Consider the following 24,777-nt stretch of genomic DNA (forward strand, 5'->3'; position numbering starts at 1 on the left):
TTCCTTACTTCTGTGGAAACACTAGGCAGGCTCCATTTATTTTCTTTGACTGTTGTTTCTGGCAAGGCCGTGTCTCAGTAAACACCACTCGCCCACCATTGTAAATCCGACAGGCGCAGATCTTTCAAGTTAGACTCCTTTGAGGAAAAATGGAGACAGATCGGATGGCGGCGCTCGGGTTTTCCGTCTTAATGAGAGAGTGGAGAAGAGGGATGGCGTTTGATCCCTGGCATGGAAGCCTCTATTTAAGCCTGTCAACGGTCATCACTCTCTCTCTCTCTCTCTCTCTCTTTCTCTCTCTCTCCTTCTTTCTCTCTTCCTCAGTCTCTCTCGCTCACTGTTACGGATGGAGAAACAGACCTGCACCACTGGATTTGATCAACTCAGTCAGGCACACTTAACCCTTTTCAGGACCAGGATCCAGGCACCTTTGCTATCACTCAGACAAACCGTTCACCTCTCTCTTCATGACAACCTAGAGAGTATCAGTGTTGATTGATCACCTAGCTGGAAAAGAAAAGAAAAGGCAGAAGCAGATCTGTGAAAATATTATTTTATTTGTAGAGCTTCGCAATGAGCAAGCCTCTCAGTCATCATGCTCCAATTTCATATCATATGTTTGTCCAAACCACACAAGAGCCTTATGGTTCTTCAAGGAAGTCTCGCTATAGTTGCAGCCTGACATCAAGCCAAAGACGATAAGCCCCAAGACAAATTTCCATCCTCCTCTGCGTGGACAATGAAACTTTTGAACTTGAACTTTTAGGCTCTGGATGTTGATCGACTCCTCAGAGCGGAGGAAATGTCTCTTTGATGAAGGGCTGGAGGGCAGGGCTCCTGACCATTGCGGACCTGGCCTGGAAGACGCTTTTCATCGCAGCACTAATGGCTCTACCTAATCAGGCCTGATTGGGCTGCTAAATAAATACTCTCTCCATCCATAATATCATGTGTAACTTAAGACAAAATCAATACCTAGACTGAACACTAATAGCTCGAGGCAAAACAAATGTCTCAGCTCTGGCTGCAATACATTTTTCATAATGAGTCCATCAGTGACATTGGCATGGATTTTTTGATACTTCCAAATAAAGGCACATAGTTGAGGCAGCTGGTTTTCCATATCTTAAAAAGAAGCTCTATATCAGCAAGACATATCAACACAGAAAGAGATTCATGCATGCAAACAATTCAGAAGCAAGCTTCGTTTTGAGCCATGGATGCCCTTGTCAGATAATTTTTGTTCTTTCTGAACTAACATCATTGAGCATATCAAAGTATTTCTTAAATTCATCTTTAAGACTTACTCTCAAAATCAATCTTTCAGAAGCAGGAGTGATTTTTTTTTTTTAAAGAAATGTATAAGCTCAAGGAAACAAAACAACTACAGCAACACCAATTGAATAACAATCAAAATGAATCTGCAGATTGCAACAGTCATATTCAGCAAACAATTAGCATCAGTCATCAATCATAGATGAATCAAGGTGTCTCCCCGGGAGCCAGAGCTCAATAATAAACACTGGAGTCAGACTAGACTTCTGTGGGCTTAGGAATAAATAAAGTGAACGACCCTGACATCAGCAGCTAGTAAAATGTTTGGCCGCGCGGACCGGTGGAGTATGTATGAAAGGGAGCTTTGTGTTATGAGAAATAAATACAGACAGACACAATCATGTTTGAGTGAAAAGTGTTATGTCACAGCAGCAAAATTTGAATCGGGTTTGGAACTTGTGAATAAACTTAAATGTGCTTGATTTATCTTCCGCTCCACTTTTCTTTTGCCCATGTCTGTTTCTGTGATTGCAAAACCATATACACTATGTACTGAATCGCTGAAATCCATCACATCTGGAGTTGCAAAGCAACATGAGCCTTTAACACAGACATCTGCGCTGTTTACTGCGACAGAGAATAATCTCAGGTTCCTGAAAATGCCACCAATGAAGACTCAAGAGGACAGTCACATGCATGTTTGAAAGTGATGTTTTTTGTGTCATTTGTTGCCAGTTTATTTTGTTTGAGCTTGGGTCGGTAGACGAGTTACTTGGCCAGTCTCCTCGCCACATCTTTGTAGGCGGTCTCGATCTCAGAGTCAGCGGCGCAGGTGTTAGTGAACTCATCACGTGCGTAGGCGTTGTTCAGGTACCGCCACACCCCTGTCATGTCTGAGGGGATGTCGTAGTTACGGTACTTCTTAGCAACAACCTAGAAGAGAAGGAAAAGCTGTAAATTTAATGTGAATTAAAGACAAACTTAATTTATATCATCAGATATTTAAAATCCACCCCTGGGCGCTCTAATACAGTCAAACTATATCAATTCTAGGAGTTATTTTGTTACGAGGTGTTTCAATTTACATTCCCTAAACATGCCTCATCTACAACTTTTTCAGTTAATAAATTAAAGAAGGAATTTTTTTCATTTTTTTGAGCTGATGATGGCAATAGACAACAAGTTAAGGGATCACATGAGTTATTGGGGTTACATCATCTAGGAACCACGGATGTCTGTACTTAATTTTCTGTTAATCCATCAGCAGATGTTGAAACATTTCACCGGATGAGTGACTATGAGCCACTGGTGGCCCAAGAGGAAGAGTCAGAGGATTCCTCTGCTGGGAACCGTGAATATCTGTACCACATTTAACGGCAATCCATCCAATAGTTGTGAACACACTTCACAAAATAAAAGTAAACCTAATGGTGGCTTTAGAGGTAAAGACAGAGGATCACTAAAGACATTAGTATACATCCTCTGGGAATCATTTTTGTAAATTTCATGGTAATCAATCCAATAATTGTTGAGATATTTCAGTTTGGACCAAAGTGGACACAGACATCTCTAGAGCCACGCAGGTAGTGTGGTTAAAAATCGCATGTCTTTATGGTGTGTATAGGTTGCTCCTCTCCCTTTACACTGAGCCCTGCTTTTTGTGTGTTAAATCTTTAATTTAAGTCCAAAGTTTCAATGTTAATCTATTAATTTGTCAGTCATGTTGTACAAATAAGTGAATGCATTTGTGTTTCACAGTACTATATTTTGTTGAAGGGCTTCAGGCCTATTGTGATGTTTTTAAAAGGTGTTTTGTGATGTTTAATTAATCTGTTTAATCAGTGATAGTGATAACAGGTGTGCATCATTAGGTGCTCTAACACATGCTGTTAAATTTGATGCACTCATGGCTGTGAGTGTGTGACCGTAGCAAATTGTGATTATCAGCATTAACAGAGAAATCCTACATCAACGTTTGTTTGTTGTTCTGTATCAGTTTGCTTTGTATCAGTTTAGCTCACCCTGCTGTAACAAGCCTGTGGTAGGTTCCAGTTAGGTGAGGCTGAGAAGGCCAGTCACTTGCTGTGAGGCTGCAGGTTTTAGCTGTTAATTTTTCTTCAATTTTATTATTTATTTGTCATATTAGACCCAGGACTGCCATTTATGAGTGGATTTATAGCCTTAAACATGGGTCCATATCAATCCATGCACATCCAAGACAATATAAATCAAATAATCATCTCTTTCTCAGTGTTACCTGTTATTTTCTGCATGTACATTACTTCTTTACCTTGACTATGTGCAGTTTAGGCAGCAGGTTGCAATCTGCGAGAGTGAGCTCGTTCCCGTCCAGGAAGGTTCGGTTTGAGCCCTTCTCCTCCTCCATACTGTCTGCATCGATCTCATCAGGCAAGGGGCTGTTCAGGTAGTCATCCAGCTTCTTCAGGGCTCTGCTCAGACCTTTCTCTAGAGCTAAAGACACAATACATAAACACTCATAAGCATGGATGCAATATTGTCACAGGGTAAGTGACATAATTAAATCTATATATGATAAGTGCATGATTGTGGGCTCTCAAACTGTGGATACCTCAATGCAGAAAGAAAAGATTTGTGCTTGCTGGTACTTAATAATATCACTAGGTGGCAGCAAAGTAAATTCAGTGAGTCCAACCCTCAAATACTGGACTCTGCTACTACCTAGTGGAGGAATGTAAAAATGGCAGTCATGTATTTTTTTCCATCTTGTTCTACTGAGTGTGTGTCTGTGTGTGCCTGCGAGTGTAAATGGCACAAAATGAGCAGCCCACCAGCGTTGGCCTCTGGTTTGGTGTTCTTGATGTAGGCTGAGAACTTGGCGAAGATGTCATTTCCAGCTGTGTTCGACTCTCTCTGCTTGGCCGCCAGTTTGGGATACCTGAGCAGACGGGGGACAGAGTCAGGAGACGCAGTCAGAGAGGCAGACCAAACCATCTGGATAGTATTAACACCTGGGCTGGAGCTCAGCTCAGACTGAAAACATGTTACACACACTCACACCGAGTTGGCCGCCCACCCCGTAAGCTTTCTCACACTAAAGTCCATTTATAATGTAAAAAACTTTACAGGCAATAAAAGAAAGATTTAGTTAATCTGCCGTTTTTTTTCTCTGCAAGTGCTCACACACTGGCTCTAACTTTCTTTTGGAATGACAGTCACAAAAAAATATGTAACTGTTTTGCCTTTTCCAAAATTGGATGGATTCTTATTTGATATCCTTTAATTTAGTTTAGTCTTCAAGACTTAAATTACTTTGCACCCCCGTTGTGCAAAAAACACCTGAGACACACATAATGTTTACTCAGATTTATAACAGCCATAAACAACAAAGTTATATGCATCATATCCACTGACATCAGTCCTCTTCAAAAACAGCACATATTCATCTTTTATTGGCCTGAAATGTTTCCTGCCCTTTCAACAGTGCTGCTGAAACAAAATAAATCTAGCCAAGAGCAGCGTGTGTAGTCAGTGATATAATCTGATACTGTAAACTATGTGTTGTAAAAACGTCCTGTTGAATTACTTTGGAGGAGAGAGCGTTTCCTCAAGGAACTCCTCGATCTTGTTGATATCGGTCTTGACCTCTCCATTGAAGGTCAGGAAAGGAGGGTGTGTCCCCGGAGCCAGGTTGTGCAGATCCGCCGGCTTCCTGCAGAGGACGCATAAAGAGCAGTGTGTGTGATGACGAACCCGGCGAGTGCGTAAGTGTGTTTTTGTGTTGGGAGCTTACAACCCCGTATATCCTAACCTCTTGAGGTCGACGGTGGTGACATTGAACACCACTCCTTTGAGCCAGAGGATCATGAAGAGGCGCTGAGAGAAGGGACAGTTGCCGATGCTCTCTCCATCACTGCCTGCCTGCACACACACACACACACACACACACACACAAGATGACAGAAAACATGTCAGAACCAGCTATTGTCTGAAAAATGACCACAGAGTTGAATCTATACCTCACAGTCTCAACAGTCTTTAATGTAAGGCCACAGGACTGCAATACACTGTGTAGAGGATTCTGTTATTGTTCCATCTTGTGCTCCTTTTATTCAAAACACTCTTCATCCCTGTGGAGCAAATTGCTCAGAGTCTTCCTCTACAAAGTGGTCACAGGCTGAAAGCTGGAAAGGATTAAATGTCTTGCATCAGGTCACAGGTTCACATGGACGGACAGTCACCCTGCTCGCTACAACAACTTGCATTCATTTTCACAAGGACAGCTGTTGTGGGAAAATCAAATGTGACACTTTGGTCACAAGATTGCAACCCTGATACTAACAATCAAATACTATTTGGATTAGATTATCTCAAAGTTTTATTTGATTAGTAAGGTTCTTGAGAGAAGCATCATGGGTTGTATAAATTAAAACACAACGCAAACACACATAAATACGTCATCCTTAAACCTCCTTTGCAAACTGATGATAAGGACAGAGAAGCAAATCTACACTCTGGAGACCTGCCAGCACTCTAACCTGGCAGTAATATTCTACTTGGACCTAATAGTTTCCATGTAGATGTGGACTTGTAACCAAAGCAGCACATTGTTGTTGTGAAAGCATTTTACCAAACACCAAAAAGAAGAAAACAAACTTGTCTTTTGTCTGTTAGCTTTGCATTTATCCAAATGGTTTTGAGATAAATTCATCAATAACTCTAGAATATTTAATCCTACAGAAACACCACTTTTTTTTCCCAGACCACAACTGATAGAATCACTTCCTTTCCATCATATATTTGCAGTGAGATCGAGTGTCGGCATGTAGGGATACACAGCAGAGAACCGACAGTGACACCTGATCCGCTGGCCCAGCTGAATTATACATAGTGTGATTCCATCACCTGGTTCACTGACCACCGGGGCACAGAGTGCAGGGTCAGACCTGTAGGCCCGCTGTCACAGAGAGACCAACAACACACAGCAAAATAACTGCACTGACCACGAGGTCAGCAGGTTGAGCAGAGATTTAACGAGTGGAGTTAGTCTCCCTCATTTAATTATTTGAATTAGATTATCTAATGATTTTTTTTTGGGGGGGGGAGTCTCTAAAATAACGTTGTGTAACAAGAAACCACCAGATAAATTTCTGTGTGTGCATGTGTGTGTATATTACATATCAAGAAGACTTAACATAGTGAGCTAAAACATTATTATGCACAAAAGTACACAAATATTGAATAGACTCTGGGATAAGTTGATCAGAGTCCACAGTTTATTTTAAAAAAAACAAGTAATTCCATTTTTACTATGTAAAATATTACGATTTTTATAGTAAACATCTTGAGATGGATAATACTACAATGTTACAAAGATGCCAAATTTTTGTAAGCACACACAGCACATGCGCCCAGTTGTACACAGCTCCTAGCAAACACCAGAAAACACAGATGTCGGTCTAAAAGTAGCTGAGCCAACTGTATGCACGCCAGCCATTGATGCTCAGTTGCTGTCATGCTGCCCGAGTGCATGTGATGCTTCTGTCAGTGCATTGTTATGGCTAGCCTCAGCGGCACGGCGGTAACACAATACACAGCAGATAATAGCCAATCAACATCTAGAACACGGAGGACAAAAGCTGTCTCACACAACTGGGCCTGCAGGCACATGAGTGCTTAGAGCTGCTGAGCGATCTGATGATGAGAGGATCAGCTGGACGCAATGCAGCTTCATGCTTCATATGTGCGCCATTCATCTTACCAAGGCAGTTTATACAAAATGATTCCTCATGTTTTTATGTTCCTTGTGTACATAAATTTGTTTGCAATTCATTAATACTGCAATATTTGGCCATTAACTCGTTCAGCTCATCTGTACAAATGGACTTTGTTCCAATAAAAAGATCAGATAACAAGGCTCAGGGTAATAATTTGAGTAAATTATATGTTGCTGTTCCAATTGCAGTGTGCAGTTTTCTTATCTAAAGCATTTTATGAAAGCCATTTAAATGTTTTTATTTTATTAAATTGAACTTTACTGTGCAATTTGTCCAATAAGTACCATGTTCTCCAAATTCCTGAGCTTTATCACAGCATGCCACTACTGAAAATTAGTATTAGAATTTATAGACTTCTGATTTTAATCACATTACAAATGACTAACACAATGATGTTTTTCAGCTTCTTTGGTGAAAACTGTAGGGAAACTGATGGTTATGATGGTTAATCTCTTACGTATCTGTCTTAAGTTAGAAGGTTATTTACCAGAGTCATAATTGGGGCACTGACATATAGTGATATAGTCGGTGCTCATGCCGCTACATGCTTTTCTACAATATATATGTAGATCTTTTCTCTCCTTAAGTGCAAAAAAAACGAGCTAGTAGTCCACAGAATGCTTCAACCCAAAAATGATATCTTGAGCAGGTTGTACAAAAGTCTTCTGAATAACTTCTGTGTGGGGCTGAGTGTGTTAGAGGAGTTGCAGTCATGCAGGATGATTCTCTGTCCATCTAGGTCACATCTCAGATGGCAGGGAAAAAATAATATCAGGGTTGCAGCTACTATGGAAACCACTCTTTATATAAGGTTTGTGCATCAAAACTGGCTCCACACGTCACTTTAATAGAGCCAATGGTAAGTTTGATTGCATAAAAATAGCAACAGTTCAGAACTTCTGACAAAACATATGGTGTAGATTTTGTTTTGAGTTTGTATGGAGAGATCAAAATAGTATCTAGCACAGTTTTTTTTTCTGTTTAACGGAGGAACATTGTGAATGGTGACGCAAAATGTCGTCAGTGCCGGTGAACTTTCGGTTACCAAGCTGACTGGTTTCCTAGGAGGTGATTTGGCTGAAAGCAACCTTCACACCAGCTAATTGGGTCAGTGCATCCAGGCAGCACATCACAGAAGCTTCCACCTCACCTGCTTTAGGTACATTCATCTGCCTCTAACGTTTCTCTAGGGGGGGACTCTATAGACAGCAAAACAACATGGCTGTATCGACTAAAGGTGGCACTCACACTTGCAGAAAAAAAAATAATTCCAGGAATACTTGAATATGAAAAAACACAGTGGTTGATTTAATGGGATGCGAGTGAAGAAAATTTGCACTTTCTTTAATTTTCAAGAGAATTATCCCACCATGTACTGCGAAATCAAATCTAAAAACAGCATCTTAGCCAATTGCAATTGTGTATGAGATGAAGTAATGGTACCACAGCAGTGCCTGATGCAAGCTTCAGTGTCACTGTCATAACAATCCTGGGTCAACATAGAGCGCAGTGTACCAGTGCTGCTGTAACTCTACCTCTGCTATTGGGTTACATGGACTTTCCACAACACATAGCGGTACTGATGCTACACTGAAAATCCTGCTGTTATACTGCCTCTATCTTTCATCAAAACTGAACTTTAGAATATACTGGAATACTTCTGTCTCTGTCTTACCTTGACAAAAAGTTCGATATCAGGGTCTCTGTCTTGACCGTTAGTGGACATGACGCTTGGTTCTGGCTGTTAACTTTGTTTTTTTGTTTTTTTCTTTCTAAACTACAGTCCTTTTATTATCCTTAGAGGTCTACATCCTCTAGAAAAAGAGGAAAAAAGCTGAGATATCCCTCTGAGATTATCCAGTGATCCCTCACACCTAAAAAAAAAAAAAAGCTGCCTTGGTTCTGTTCCCCCTTCAGTTTCAAGTCCCCAATTCAAGATTTCCAACAACTTCTTGTTCCGTAAAGGCAGTTTTCTTCCTTGTTCATGTCCTGCAGGGAAGGCTGAGAGTCGGACCAGGTGGCAGGTACAGCCCCGTGCTCTGATTTAGACACAGATGGGGAGCACAGCAAGCTCTCACTGACACAAAGTGGAAAACAGGTGTCAGTCTATAGCAGGGGGTGGAGCCCCATCTCTCTCTCTTCCCACCACTGATACCCGCCACCCCCTCCTCCATCACCTCATCTTTTATTTGTCCCCTCTCTTCCAACTTTGATAACCTCATTTTGTTATTTTTCCTATCATTACATGCCCTTTCTTTGCTTTATTTTTCCAATGAGACATTTCCAAAAAACACATCATAAACTGTTATATCATCACTCTCAAGTAATCCCATTAAATTAAAAAAAAAAGTTACTTTCAGTCACTTTCTGTGGCAGTCTGTGTCAGTATTTGAGTGCCTGAGTGGCAGCATTCATATTTAATTCGTGTTCACACTTGCTTGACTCCGGCAGAATAAGGCAGGCTATATTGGATCACCAGTAGGAGAAGATTCCTCTGTGAATTATTAATTCTTGTCTTTGGGTTTTAATGCAGGAATTGAAAGGAAAGGGGCTAAATGGGGAGACAAAAATAAAAGCGGGTAGGTCCGTGAAAAACTCTCCATCAGCACACGTCGAAGAAATTGAGTGGCACTCACTAATCGCCTCACTAGGAAAGGCACAGAGATATACTGGGAGATGTACCCAAAAGAAATTACTCATCGGAGAATCTGCGAGCCAGATTAAAGCAGAGAGACAGACAGAGAGAGAGAGAGAGAGAGAGAGATGGGGCTGCTATGAGCTAATTTTTCAAAACTGTTTCTATTTATAGAGCAGCCCCCTCTCCTGGCAGTCATACCGACATACAGCACAAACCAATTACTGGGCCGCTGTGGAAGAAGGAGTTCTTCTTCAGTGCTCAGGATGAAAACTGTTGAGTTGTTTCTAAATGTGTTATTGTTGGTTTTGAGGGAGAGTCGAGTTGACTTTTATAGGCCTTTATCAAAGTTACAGTCTCAACAAGCTTCACAGCAAGCACACGATGAAAACAATACATGATAATGAGTTCTCTCCGTATTTCCTGCATCTTTTACCACTACAAACCTGAGAGGACACTGAATTTAGCTGATTGCCATGATCGTTAATGCGGTCGTTCTAAATTTGGGAAACATGCTTATTTGCTTTCTTGCCAAGAGTCAGAACGAGGAGATCGATACCAGTCTCACATCTGCCTGGTAAATGTAAGGCTACAACAAGTAGCCAGTTAGCTTAGCATAAAAACAAGAAACAGGGGGAGACATCTAGCCTAGGTTATATAACAGTGATATTGTGCTGGAAAAGAGTGACTAAGTTTATTTCCCAAAAGTTCAAACTATTCATTTGGGCATTTCGAAATCCTTGATGGTAATGAAAGGCTGAGGAGAAATGGCCTTGGTTTGTGTGTCCTCTTGAGACAAAAGGAGGCTCAAATCACTGACTTGGTGGGCTAATCATTCACCCAAAAATCAAAGAGTAACAGACATTTTGTATCTTCCCTGAGCCAAAGTGGAGAGAGGGAGCGTTTGAACTCTTTTTCTCCTCTTGCAACGACCCCAAAATCTTGCCAGTACAAGTATTGTCTTTTGTTCATTATCTTCTGTACTTTGATGTGATGCATAATATGAACATGATATTATGGCTGTCCAAATTTTAATAGTGAGTACTAGATTTTATAGCAAGTATTATCTAGCCATGTTGTCATATAAGATAGAAACATTAGGTGCAAATGCCTCTTTGAGATAGTAGGTGAAGCTTATTCTTTACTGGCCTCATGAGACTCCTCCTCTCCTCTCTGTGAAAGCAGGGGAGGAGTCTCGTAAGCTTTCAGCACAAACAGATGATCTCCTAACTCTCCTCCCTACTTTTATAGCACAGCACAGCTTGTTTTATGGGAATTGTTGATGATTTAACTATTGGGAAATCCGCCTGCGGATCGGATTCACTCGGATAGGAAGGCCAGATAGTGGATAGAGGGCGGGGTGGTATGTGGAGTAGGGGCCAGGGCCAAGTATGTTGTCAATTTCACGGTGAACTCTGGTCTGTGTTTATCATAACTGTTATATAACGAGATCTAGATAGTATATCTGCATGTGTCAAATGTGATCTTGTCCTTTTCGTACCGTAAATGTGTTAATGCGCTGGGGTTTCCGCTGAACTCCCAAATCACCAATGTTGTTTCTAATTATCGAGAAAATGTGTAAAGGTCAGTTGCAAGGACTATATATATATTCTAGACTAGAAGAATAAGGTTTTGTATGACTTGATAAAAGACATAACATTCTCATTTATTATTTCTACTTCCAATTTTTCCCTTGGTAAAAGTCGTTACAATGGGCATTTGATATGTTGTTCTTATAATAATGCAATATTCATGGAATGGAGCAAAATATTGTTGGGTTTGGCAAAGCTAGAGGCTAATGCTTTTTCTGGAATTTGCTCCACTCTTCACCACAACTGTTAGAAGGATTATTTTAAGAACTGGCCATCCGAGTCAGATTGTAGCAATTATTTTTGCTCATTTGCAGCACCACTGTTTTGATTGCATACATACATTTTTATCTGACAATGTCAAAAAAAAAAAAAGACATGACTGCTATAAGAGTTTGTACTAATATACTTCACCAGTGTTTCAAGGGCTTTGGTGAGTTCAGACAGAACTCCTTGAGTCCAGTCTACGGACTCTCAATCTCTGTTTCCCAATCAGCAAAGTGACCCCTGCGTGTACCGATAGTACACCTTACAGACTTCCTCTATCAGAAACGCAGCAAAACACACAGTTGAGATTTGCTCAAGCATGGAGTTCACCCCCGGTTTCTATGGCCCTACAGTAAACAAGTTAATTATTACATCAGACTGCCTTGAGATTAAAGTCACCGACAAAGGTCCTGATACACTGAGATCACAGTTTCTATGACATTTCTGCATCAAAAAATATTGCTGAACATATTCCTGGTAACTATTAGAAATATTGGTAGTGTATTAGTTCTTAACCACAGACTAAAACCACATGCACCACCATATGCTCTCGCTATATAATTACATTGCTATTTTTCAGTTAATAGAGTATTTACACCACTTAGCTGATATGTTTTCAATTTTTTTATGAACAATTTCTTTTAGGTTTTGATTTTCATATTCAAAAAGTGTTTTTCTTAAAAAAATGTGTACTAAATATGACCTACACGAGGAAAGTCCAATGTCTTGATTTTGTTGTTGTTGAACTGTGATTGTGAAATGCCATATTCCACTGCTTGAGATTATGTTATACAATTACTATCACATCTCGCTGTTATAATAATAAAAAAAACCCTTTTACATGTGACTTATGACTTAAGAAGCACCTATTATTGTGTAATAACCATATTTCCGGCTCAGGCATTTAACAAATGGCCAGGTCACCTACATCCACAAAAACAGATTAATGTTTCCAATTAACTATTGGATGGGGTTGAAGATAAATTGCAATATGTTATGTCATATATATTGTAGGTATTGCAATACTGCTGAACTATATTTAAAGAAAACATTTAAAGAAAGATATCCTTACATTTCAAGTAAAATGCACAGGAGGAAATATTATGAGCCTAATTGTTTTATTGTCATAATTGCCCCCAATAACCTGTAATATAGCTATCGTTGTCTGGCTGCAATCATAAATCATTTTTGCTCCATTCCAAAATAAATGTAGAATATGTTAACTTGTCTGAACTTTTTCAAGGGCTAAATTAACAGTAAAACACATGTTCACACCGTCCAGCTGGAATTAAAATGTTCACTGTTGTGTTTTATGTCCTAATCCTGAGTAACCAACGCAGAAGCACAGTGAAGGATACACACCATGGCTTCAAGGAGCCTTTTGGCAAATCTCATGCACAGTGCTTATTTCATCACTGATGGAAGTAAAAACCAACTTTATTGTTGCTCGACCTGCTCTTACCTTGACAAACAGAGAGATGTCAGGTAGGCTCGGATCTGCTGGCGCAGCGCTGCTCTCATCCAGGGTGACATTCTCCAGAGGTTTGAGGCTGTAGTCGACAGACTCCTCCGGGCTGGACTCAGTACTGTGGTGAGTGTACGCCATCATCATACCATCTTCTACGTTATCCTCCTCCAGGATCCTCGGCGGGTCGTCGCATGGGTCATGGGAGGACGCTGAGGAGGCAGAAGAGCGCCTGGATCCGGAGTGAACCTCGCCGTTCACCTCCTCCACCTTTATCTCCACTACAGGCTCTGGCTCCATCTTTAGTTCTTCGGCCTTCACCTCCTCTTTTTCCTCTGCCACTTTCTCTGGTTTACCCTCTTCGTCGTCGCTTGATGAAGAGGACGAGCTGCTGTGTTTATCCGCGTCTCTGGTGTCCATGTAGTCCGGAGAGCTGCGCTCTGCCTCCGCAGAGGTGTGAACCTGCACCAGCTGCTCTTTCGCCTCACCTGAGTTCTCTCGGTCGGGGCTTTCAGCTCCATCACGGCGCCCTTCATGCACAGCTCCTATGTCATACGTATTGTCCATGTTTGCTGGTGTTTTTTTGGCAGACCTGGGGTTTAACCTGGAGGAGTGTTGCAGAAATGGTGGCACACAGTCCGCCTGCCTCTGACTGACTGAGCAAATTCCAGCGATAACTCATAAAAGACCTTTGATCCTGCAAGTTAACAGGTGATTTATGCAGAGGCGGAGGCCTGTTCCTTCAATGACATTTAGGCAGTGAGGGGATTTCAGTTTAAGTGAGTGCACTAAGCAGATACACACTTAAATGTTTCATTTTTACTTTTTAAAAATGTGTCTATTCTTCTGTGTTATCAAAGCCTGTTCAGTCCCACACTGTAAAAGAAGAAAAGTGTTTTAAAAATCTACATTTCAAGGCAACAAACTTCAATAAAAGATGGGACAACTTATGTTTTGCCTTTGGGTTTTTCCAACTTTCACTTCTGTTAAATTATTCCATATTAACAGAAGCTTCTCAAGTCGTAATAAATCACCAGGACTCTTTCACTTTTCTGGAAAGTAAGAGTTTAGCTTGCCTTATTTACACAAATTTCACTTTAAATGGTAATTAATTTGTCAAAGTCCTAACAACTTCTAATCCTTATTTACACCAAATAATATAAGTTGCTGTTTTTACAAGGTACATGGATTTTTTCAGCCCTCAGAATTATATCTCTTGAACTGTTTCTGTTTCTTACGGGCATCAGTCTGAGGAAAATGAAGACATAAATGGTGTGGGCTAACAGAACATGTGTGAAAGCTAAATCATCATATACAAACAATTACACACAAAGAAAATCCAAAAACGCTTTCAGTTTCACATAAGTCCCTTTAATTTCTGAAGACTCTTTAAATGCATTTACATGGCAAAGATAGTTAATTTGTAAATGATATTAAATATCCATTTTTCAAATCCAAGGTAGTATTCAACTGATCTCATTCTTCTCTAACAACTTCTAATGAATTATGCAAATATATTGTGGATATATTTCATTTCTCTGTCAACAAGTCAGGGGAAATTATCAGACAACACTTTTCTTTCATAAAATAAGACAATTATCAGAAAATTAACAATTTCCATACAAATGCGTTCAATTTAAGAATTTAAATTTCGTAAAAAGTATATTATCACAGTGATGTCTGTCATTTTATGGGCACAAGTATTCGTTAATGCATCTAAAAGCATAAAGAGAAAATTGAACCAATTTCTTAAAATATGGTGTAAAACTATTAGAATAATTTACTGGCATAATAATTTACTGATTTGGATTCTACTTGTCTTCCTACGATTATGCTGATTAAAAAGCTTTTTGGCAAGAGGCACCTAACTCTTTTTTTTCATTATTTCAAACAGCAACTACGAACAAGAAGTGCAAATTATACATGACCTAAAAAGCATCCAACTACTGCCCCTTCGTTCTGTTTCATGTCTATCCTGTAGTGCAAATCAGGGGAACAGTTCTTGCAAGTCATGCCGAAATAGTCTTCTCAACCAAGCAACAACAAAACCCTTAAAATCCCTAAGACAAAATACTGACCAATAGCAATTGCACTTCACATTTCACCAACAAATGGACATGGTTATGACAGTCAACAAATAAAGAGGAGGGTGATACACAGTCTTCTATACAGAAATATACCCCCCCAACACAAACTCTACAAAAAACTAACACACAAACGATTGCACACCTTAGAGAGATGTTCTCCGTTAAGTTAAAAGGCTAATGGTAACTGACTGCTAAAAGAGCGAGGACATGACGTGATCGGCTCATGGGAATGACCTACACATATGAGCCTGGCACATTGAGTGAGTTTCACATCTTCAGTGGAACATCTGCTTCCAGGAAACATTCAAAAGTAACACTGTCTGAACCGAGCCATAATTCCTGACACTAGTTGAATTTTGAATACTTTAAAGATTAATCACAGTATTTGTATTTCCACTTTCGCTTTCTTTACCTTACAGACATACAAATCTGTTCTGCATAGATTTGAAAATGTCATACAAACCAAATTTACTTATGTCCATGCCTGTCCATTACTGTCACAGGTTAAGGTGTCAGTTTGCTTCAAACAAAGTGCTTTTCAGATTGTTTATATAGCAACTGAGACACACTTCCCTTCACACCTTACAGATGTCGGAAATGGGTGGACTATGTCTGACAATTCATGTAACTTTCCAAAACCAATAACCACATAATCACACCCACTTCACGCAACTGGCCGTCTGTGTGGAAGTGAGAGTAAACCTAGTTTGAACTTAGTTGAACCCTTAAGCCGTCCTTTTTTTTCCATTCCTTACATAATTTTTTACGTTTTCCTATGTACAAACAAGCACAACACTATGAATGCCATCAAAGAAAGATTGTCTGAAAGTGTGCGCTGTCATCCCCATTTCAACAATTATTGCCTCTCTATGACAGCAGGCTTTTTGAGTGTGGTGTGCTTTTGCCTTCAGATGTTCTTCGGACGACACGTTGTACAAGCTAGTTCGTTTTGAGCAGACTGACACCTTAATGCTATCCATGTCATGGTTTTGGCCAACAAAGGTTCAGACTTTCCAGAAACGCAGGTTAAAATTCCACTCTGCGCTTGGAATATTTACTCATTGAGTGACAATGAAAATGATGAGATGATATTAGGTAAAATTCACAATCAAAGCAAAGCCACTATAAAGCCCATGTAAAGGTTTATTATCTTGATTAAGCCTGCACCAGAAGCAAACCCCAGACATTTCCCTTACACTCAAGCAAGCACCTCTATACATGATTAGGAGGTTAGATTAGATTCCCTTGATCTCCAACTAATAAAAAGAGCAGCACAGTGGCATTTAGTGGTGTAAGGGAGGCCTATAGGGGATGCTTCTGGACAGAGTGGACTACTTTGGGGAGCAATACCTCCTCTTCTTTTATGTCTGCCATCCTTTCTGTTTCTTCAGCTACAGGTGCAAGTCCTCTTGCAGTAAGGGCTGTGACATCTCCCTGCTTCTGTGTCTTAGTGAGGGCAGCTGTTTGAGCGTCACTTGTCTGATGTAGACCACCAGAAAGCCCACCACCAACACCACACCAAGGAGAGAACCAACAACAGGGGCGTAGGAATGCCCGTTGACCCTGGGAGGGATGCTGGGTGCGGACGGAGTTGGCTCCACAGACAGGAGGTCCTGAACGTTTAAGAGGGAGCCGTTGTTTGGTAGAGGGTGGATGGACAGGATGTGGCACATTAGAGGGTAAAGGTCAACAGAGCGCATGGAGGTCTTGACGTAATTCTGGCGAAAGGCTGGCCCACGCGCCACAAACACAGGCTGCATGCTACGTAAGGTGTTGTCATAGCCGTGGTTTCCCACTGGAGAGAGAAGACAAGAAATGTAGTTGCATAAGGAGGTGCAATACTGATATTAATTATTTTTGCATTGTAGCTCCAGTTTCCACATGGCATCATTCATAGGCAGTGCTTTTTATTAGCGATTTATGTGATAGGATAAAGCTGATCTATCTGATGATTTACTACCATCGCTGCCTCCCCCAGCTGACTGGTTACTGCTAAATCAATCACAGCAATGCACAAACAAAACTTTAAGCACAAAGACATCCTCACCTTTGTTCAAAGCTTAGACTGGCTCGTTGATGCTCTGTAAATGTGTAAGTGCCATCGTGTTTCTGAGTAAGTGACGTTACTGATGTTTGTCCACCATTCTATTACATATCTCAGACAAAGATATGCTGACGTTTAATTCATTGTATGACTCAAGCCCAAAAAAGACTGGATCCTACATTTCCCATAATGCAAAAAAGCACCTTTTTTGTTTGTAAATGCCCACATCTTTCAAAATGCAGACAGGATCTACACTAGAACCACTGATATCCCAGTACTCGCCCTGTAATGCACTGAGCAGCAGAGGGTGCCATTGCTTGACTAATAAAGTCAAAGTTACAAATATCAAGACAGTATCATCCAGACCTACTGCTCTATTGTAAGTCCACAGCTAAAGGAACAACCTTTGACAGAGTCAGAAGGTTTTCCTTCCAGCCGCAGACTTCACCGGGTCATTTTACTGATCAACAAGCTTTCAACCAGAGAGGAAGAATTAAGCAGAAAAATTAGCTGGTGTAGTCTGTGGATCCAGTGAAAAGCCCTCTGCCCTTTGTAGTACATACTTTGAGATCATTAATCTGAAGAGGAACTGTTGGAAAAAAATACCTGCTTGAAAACCGGATTGAGAAAAATAAATGCTCTTGGAAGCGGTGCAAAAATGACCTCCAAACCCACACAAAAAACAAATCTGCCTTTCATTGTTAAAGGGGACCCATTATGCTCATTTACAGCTCTATATTTTTTATTGTTGGATTCCACTTGAGCAGCTTTGCATGATTCACAGATCAAAAAACTCCTTATTTATCTTATGGCCCTTTATACAGCCCCTCAGTTCATCCTCTGTCTCTTAACAGGCAGTCTTAGCTCCTGTCTCTTTAAGGCCCAACTCATGATGAGCCCACTCTGTTCTGATTGGTCAGCTTTCTGCTCACAGGGATTACTTCTACATACGTTTACCTCATTATTTGACATGTTGGTCAATTTTAGCATTGACATACGACATTGTAACATTACATATATGACCGAACATAAAGAAAAGCATAATAGGTCCCCTTTAATCACAGCTGGTGTAACATGAGCTTATTTTGGTTTGAAGACTGAGAAGAATCTCCTGTGAAGCTATTAATAGAGCCAACTGAAGCTGCTGTTTAAAACAACTGAAAAAAACCTGTTTCATATGTGCAGCCACAAACTTCAATATATTGTCTCAACACAGCTTTATGAGGTGTGAAAACATACTCATGAAGGGTGCGGTCCTGTTCTGCACGATGGTCCAGCCTTCCTTGGCTTCTATGAGGATGGGCATGATCCTGGCGTTGTGTTGATAATGGAAGTGCTCGGGAATGTCTTCCTTCTTGTACACCACCATGTATGGGTTTGCATCAGCCAGCTTACTGTACACCTCTTCAAGCTTCCCTGCAAGGCAGATGATATATTTTAGGATAAGTAGCAAAAAAGCAAGAAAGTCAACATTTGAGACATTCTGTTTGTATGTATACATATGTACAACTAAGACTACTGAAAATTTGAATTTGATTCTTGATTTAAACACCACATTCACTAAAATGTACCTTCATTACATTATTAGAAAATGGTCAAATGTAACTAAATTTAATCAAATTTCCTCATAAATTACATCAAAAACATTAGAGAAATTGTTCAACCTTTTGAGGAATACATTTATATTCACTTTCTTGCAAAAGTCAGCATTTTAGCTAGGAAGTCACTGCACCCAGCCAAGAGGTACCTCCCCATTAGGGATGTCAGTTTTATTTAATTTTGTGTTCAATAGACCAACACCCATTAACTGGCAACTAACCAGAGCAGTTGGTGGTCAGAGCTAGCTTGTTTGCCCTGGCTAGCTTGACTTTTAGCTCATCCTTCTCCTCAAATTGTTTTTCACAGTAGCTCTTGATGACATAACGTACTCGGGCACAAGGTACCGAACTGGCTATTTCAATCTCTCGCCTTATACCACACTGATTGGCAGCATATCAGTCTCAATCATTCGACACACCAACTGGATGTTGGCCTCAGACTGGCGAACATCACACTTTCTACGCTCGGCTAGGAGCGATGTGATCTTTGACTGCGACTGCGACTGCGAGCCATCCTCGGACATGGCAGCTGGGTGCTTGATCTTAATGTGGTACAGTATAGTGGTGGTACTAATAAACAATTTACATTTGACTTCATTGCCTTTCTGTAGGAAATGGTCCCATACCGAGCTTCATTTTTTAAACTCAGACAGCTAGCTAGCAGCAAAGCCGTTAGCGGAGTGTGAATGCAAATTAACCTACAGACCGACATGTGTAACCAGTTGAAAATATTCTCTGTGGTTAACCGAATAACAGTTAACCATTGACATCCCTACTCCCCATAAAATTGTTTTTATATAGGTTTTTGTAAGAATTAAACAAATGAGATATAACAGGTTAATTAGTGAGCTTTAGAGGTGCTGGTAGGCAGATTTTATGACCTTTGGACAGAGCCAGGCTAGCTGATTCCCTTTGCCTCCAGTCTTTGTGCTAAGCTAACCTAACCACAGGCTCGCTATAGCTTTATATTTACCATGGAGACATTAAAGTGGTATCAATCTCCTCATCTAGCTCTCAGCAAGAAAGCAAATGATATTTCCCAAAATGTCAAACTATTCCTGCTGTTGAATGTGACAGATGTTAAAAGTGATACCTTTTTTGGGCAATATTCCCACCACCGGACTCTTATCCACCCAGGTGTACAGGTCTCTGCTCACATATTCATCCAGTTCTATGATCTTATCACTGAAAAGCTGCGTCATCCCATGGTCACTGGTCACTATGAGGTTCACTTTCTCATACAGCCCGGCCTTCTTTAGCTCATTCCTGAGGAAGCCTAGCTTCTCATCAATCCCAGCGATGATTTCATCCATGAGGGAACTCTGAGGTCCCAGGATGTGCCCACTCTCATCTGGCTCCTCCCAGTACAGAACTCCAAAATCCACGGCCTTCTCTTTGGGTGCAGAGAACCACTCAATAATCCATTCTACCCGGGTTTCAAAGGGGACTGAGGCGTTGTATGGGAGGTACTGAGTGGGGAATGTGCCATGGATCTTCACATCAGACCCCGGCCACATCGCCGCCCCGCTCCGCCCTCCAGATTTCTGGATGGTCACCCAGAGAGGCACTGCTGCCTCCCACCACCGGGAATCATAAATACTGTCCGTCTCCATGGAGAAGGACCGGTTCAAAATGGGGTCAAACATCTCATTGGCCACAATGCCATGCGTCTCAGCATACAGCCCCGTCACCAAGCTGTAGTGGTTGGGGAAGGTTTTCGTAATGTAAGCACTCTGCACCTGCTCCACCGTCACCCCTTCTACCGTGAGGTTGTGGAAGTTTGGTGTTGGGACCCGGTCAACATAATCCCAGCGGAAGCCATCAAAGGAGATGAGCAGCAGCTTGGGTCGGTCCTTCACACTTTGGGTGGTTTGCTGGTTCAAGTGATGAAGGGAGACCAGAGGCAGCAGCAGGACCCACAGGCAGACCAGAGCACTGCAGCCTCCTCGCAGCAAGCAGCCAAGCATAGTGATGGTGTGTGATGACTCAACCTAAAATCAAACACAACAACTTCTTAGGAAGAACTATGTGAGTTTGAGTAAGCAATGAACCCGACTTATCTGGAAACATATGTTCAAAAATATGTGTACACCCTTGCCAACATCCTTTTGTGAATTTTGATTCTAGGGCTATTTTGAGGGCAGCTGGGAGGGTTACGCCTCCTGGTTCCAGTTAAGAGGAATCATGTTGCTACAGCATGCAATGTTATTTTACAAAATAGTGTGCCTCCAACTAGTGCTGCAAGTAACGATTCTTATGATTATTGTTTAATCTGCTGATAATTTTCTTAATAAATTGATCGATTTATAAAAAATAGCCATTTTTCATTTCTCAATTATAGTCCAAGGTGACATCTTCAAGTGTCTTTCTTTATCCAATCAATGGTCCAGAACCCATAGATATCAACAATCATGTATGACAAAGAAAAGCATCAAATTCTCATAATATGAGAAACTGGAATCAGAGAATAGTTGTTGATTAATTTTCTAATTGATTAATTGACTGTTAATCAAGCTCTAACTCCAACTTTGTGGTGACAGTTTGGGGAAGACGGTTCTGTTACAACATGTCAATGTCCAGTGCACAAAGCCAGTGTCATAAAGAAATGTTTTTCTGAGTCCAGTGTGGAAGAATATGACTGATCCCATCACACACCGTTATGATGAACTGGAACGCTGACTGCAAGCCAGGCCTTAATACCCAGCATCTGTAAACAACTTCGTCTCCACATAAATGCCATAGTTTGGAAATGAGATGTTCATCAATTACAAATGGCTGTAATTGTTCAGGGGTCAACCTACTTTATTAAGGTGTCCACATACTTTACTCCACACAGTGCGCTTCCTTGTCAACAAGCCGTGCAAGACACAGAAAGCCTGGCAATATTGATTATATTAAACACATTAAACAGTTAATCAACAACTATTTTGATAATCAATTACTCATTTAAGTCATCTCAAGCTAAAATTCTACACATTTGCTGCTTTTTTCTATTTTACATCATTATAAACTGAATTTGTTTGGGCTTTGAACTGTTGATTGAACAAAACAAGCAATTTAAATATGTCATCTTGGGTTCTGGGAACTTGTAATTGACCTTTTCAGTATTTTCTCACTTTGTATGTGTGAAATTATTAATATATTAGTTATAATAAGAATCCATCGGTTAATGAATAATGAAAACAATCAGTTGCAAAGTTATAATATAAATGAAATACATCAGTAATGGACTCAATTTGGACTCTATCATGTTCGCAAATAACCAAGGCAATATCTAGTCTTGCCATAGAATATTATTGTTATTTTGTTATCCACCTATAACATGGAGTTAGAGAGGAGCTTCTCTAAACAAAGCACTTTGGCAGAGAAACGTATTTGCTCTGGAGACATTACAGGTCAGGAGACAAGTGATGTCATTGGAAATGTGTCAGACTGTGGATATAACGACTGAAATGCATTTACACGAGCGACTTACGTGCAAATGACTTCATGACAGCCTTCTTAATAACAGTCAGACACATTAAAGATGACACAGGATCCGTATTTGAGCCCGGTGCTGCAATGCTAACAGCTAAAACACGCAGCTCTGTCCGCAACAATAAGACAGCCACACATTAGCTGCAAGTCCATCTCACATGAGTGCATTGACTGAGGCGAATTCAGAACAGAGATGAGCTTTGATGCGCAATTTCAACAAGCAAAGATATTGTGCTGTCAACAAGCTTACCTTGTTATCTGATCCCGCACTGGGCTCGCCTTGCGCTGCACACCAAAGATAAACAGCCGGACTCGTTTGTGCCCGGAGGAAGTCCCGCCTATTAACCTGCTGTATTCTCACCCTTCTGTGTGTTTATTTGCATGCGTTAACGCAAACCAGATCATATGAAGACAACAGGATGTCCAGCGTTTGCTGCAAGCGCATGCTTCGGCTTCACGGACAACCGCATCCCCCCCAAATTCACTGCGATCCACAAGCGCACAGGTCTCTATGACGTAATGTGGGATGAAGGGGGGGTGGAAGGGGGTCCGGGATTATAAATAGACATCCTGGTGTCAATCAGGTGGGAATCGTTTCACTCTAAGATTTTTAAAAATGACTCAACATTATTTTTTTCTAAATGAAATTTGTCTATGTGGAGGACAGTTACATTAACAAATATATAGATTGCATATTAATAATGCTCTATTCTTAAATTGTGAACTTGCTGCTTTAATTCCGTCAGCAATTATATCTTTATAATAATGCTGAAACAGTGCAATGCTTTAGCCAGCCTGCAAATACAGCCTATGACAAACATTGTCCACAAGGTGTCAGTCAAGTCCCGTCTCAGAGTCTGGCTGCACCTTGTGTCATAAAGAAAGATGGCATCTCAATAATGTGGCTGCATGGTGAGAGTGGGACTATTTCTAACCTACTGACAAGCTTTTCCATCTCTGCAGAGAGAAATGTCCCTTTACTAATGCTCACTGCTCAGTGCATTATTTAAATTCTCTTCTATCTACAGTTTATTAGCTTTATGTCATTGCTGTCAAAGCCAAATATGATTTTCATCAATGATTATGATTGAAATATACAGAAACAACTGATAAAAACATGGGCCTCAGGGTGAGATTGTTCTCTTTTTGTTTTGCTGATTTCAAGGCCAAGAATAAAGTTAGAAACTCAATTTTGATAAAAGTCCATGAAGTGCTCAGAAAAACTAGGAAAACTGTACATCCATAATTCCATGACTACTGGGTAGCTTTATCAGCTGATGAAGATGTTGTGATATGACTGAAAGCTCCACACGCAGCCAATAAATTCACCTTGAGATGAGATTGTTTGTTCCCAAGGTCAAAAATGAACAAGAATGAAGAATGAAGAGGTTAAAGTGTCAAATAGACTTTTATTTACAAAGTGGCTTTTATGTGCTGCATAGTCACACCAGTGTATGTTTATTTATACACACAGACCATTGACTGTATATGAATATTATCTTTATATAGAGTCAATTGCATAGATACAGACAAGTGTCAAAGAAAAAAAATGAAAAACTACATACAGGGTTTTAGGGCTCACTGAATAGTTTGAACAGGAAATCTATACAGTTGATGCTACATGTTAGTAGCGCTCTAAACCACCATTATTAAAACACCAACAGTGGGAATATCTTTTGTAAGACTGATGTTCATCCCTGCAGTGGTTCCAGAGACAAGAATCTATGCAGAGAAGCACTGAAGCTGTTCTAGAGGCTCATGTCGGCCCAAAACCTTACCAACAATTTATGTTCGTTTATCCTTCAATTCGTCACCCATGCACAGTAAACACAAACAGAAGACTCAAATCTCATTCAGTATACACATACATACATGATTAAATATACAGATCTTGAGTTAGATGTGTAATTGTTTTAATTTAAGCCCGTTTAGTGAATAAATAAACAGTAAAAGCTTCTTACTACATTTCGTAAGGAGCCCAATGCGCATACCAAGCAGATCTGATAACCCAGAGCAAGGCCATTAAGAGACTTCAACACAATGTTAAACAATCTTTAAATCTATTCTAAACCTTTCATGCAGCCTCGGGAGACATTCGAAGACTGGAGGATTGGGATCATGTTCTCTAGTCGAGTTATAACGCTGGCGTGGGAAATTCTGAATTCATTTTCAGTGACTTAACACTTTCAGATGGCCAAACAAAAGCACATTGCAGTAGTTTAATTGACAGGTAGTGAAGGAGTAAGGGTTAAGTTGGAATCAAACTTCATCCCAGGACTTGCTGCCAAATGCACTTAAGGCCCCAGAGCAAAGTATCAGGCTCATTATTTCACTGTGAGAAATCTCAGTTCATTAAAATGACAAAAAAATCAGGTTCAACAACTCTTCTCCCAGGCAGTTATTTTATGTCTTGTCTATTCCTCCAAAGGTTTTCTTGTAGTAGGGTAATCAGTCATGTGACTTCTCACTTTTATGTCACACGTCATAATACATGTTTAAATCGTACACATAATGCAAAACGTTGCATCATTCCAACCTTCTTTTGAGTATATTTACAGTATATTCAGTTTCATATATAAGTAAT

The 24,777-nt window shown here is 40.4% G+C and overlaps 2 protein-coding genes across 3 annotated transcripts; both read right to left on the bottom strand.

Annotated features, from left to right (window-relative positions):
• Window positions 1-539: 539 nt before the first annotated feature.
• clic5b (chloride intracellular channel 5b) lies at window positions 540-13,689 on the bottom strand. Of its 2 annotated transcripts, none has more exons than XM_044329802.1 (6): window positions 12,985-13,689; window positions 5,066-5,175; window positions 4,841-4,966; window positions 4,086-4,192; window positions 3,566-3,747; window positions 540-2,208 (listed from the first exon to the last, which is right to left on the bottom strand). In XM_044329802.1, the coding sequence occupies exons 1-6, from the start codon at window positions 13,552-13,554 to the stop codon at window positions 2,044-2,046; spliced, it is 1,260 nt and encodes a 419-aa protein (XP_044185737.1). In that variant the 5' UTR covers window positions 13,555-13,689; the 3' UTR covers window positions 540-2,043. The 2 variants fall into 2 exon arrangements, with proteins under 2 accessions (XP_044185737.1, XP_044185738.1); XM_044329803.1 differs by lacking the exon at window positions 12,985-13,689 and adding an exon at window positions 8,707-9,114.
• A 1,159-nt stretch (window positions 13,690-14,848) lies between these two features.
• Window positions 14,849-22,671, bottom strand: enpp5 (ectonucleotide pyrophosphatase/phosphodiesterase 5). Its single transcript, XM_044377298.1, has 4 exons — window positions 22,444-22,671; window positions 19,810-20,707; window positions 18,358-18,534; window positions 14,849-16,869 (listed from the first exon to the last, which is right to left on the bottom strand). The coding sequence occupies exons 2-4, from the start codon at window positions 20,681-20,683 to the stop codon at window positions 16,466-16,468; spliced, it is 1,455 nt and encodes a 484-aa protein (XP_044233233.1). The 5' UTR covers window positions 20,684-20,707; window positions 22,444-22,671; the 3' UTR covers window positions 14,849-16,465.
• Between the last annotated feature and the right edge of the window lie 2,106 nt (window positions 22,672-24,777).

Source organism: Thunnus albacares, chromosome 16, assembly GCF_914725855.1.
Source record: "Thunnus albacares chromosome 16, fThuAlb1.1, whole genome shotgun sequence".
NCBI classification, from domain to species: Eukaryota; Metazoa; Chordata; class Actinopteri; order Scombriformes; family Scombridae; genus Thunnus; species Thunnus albacares.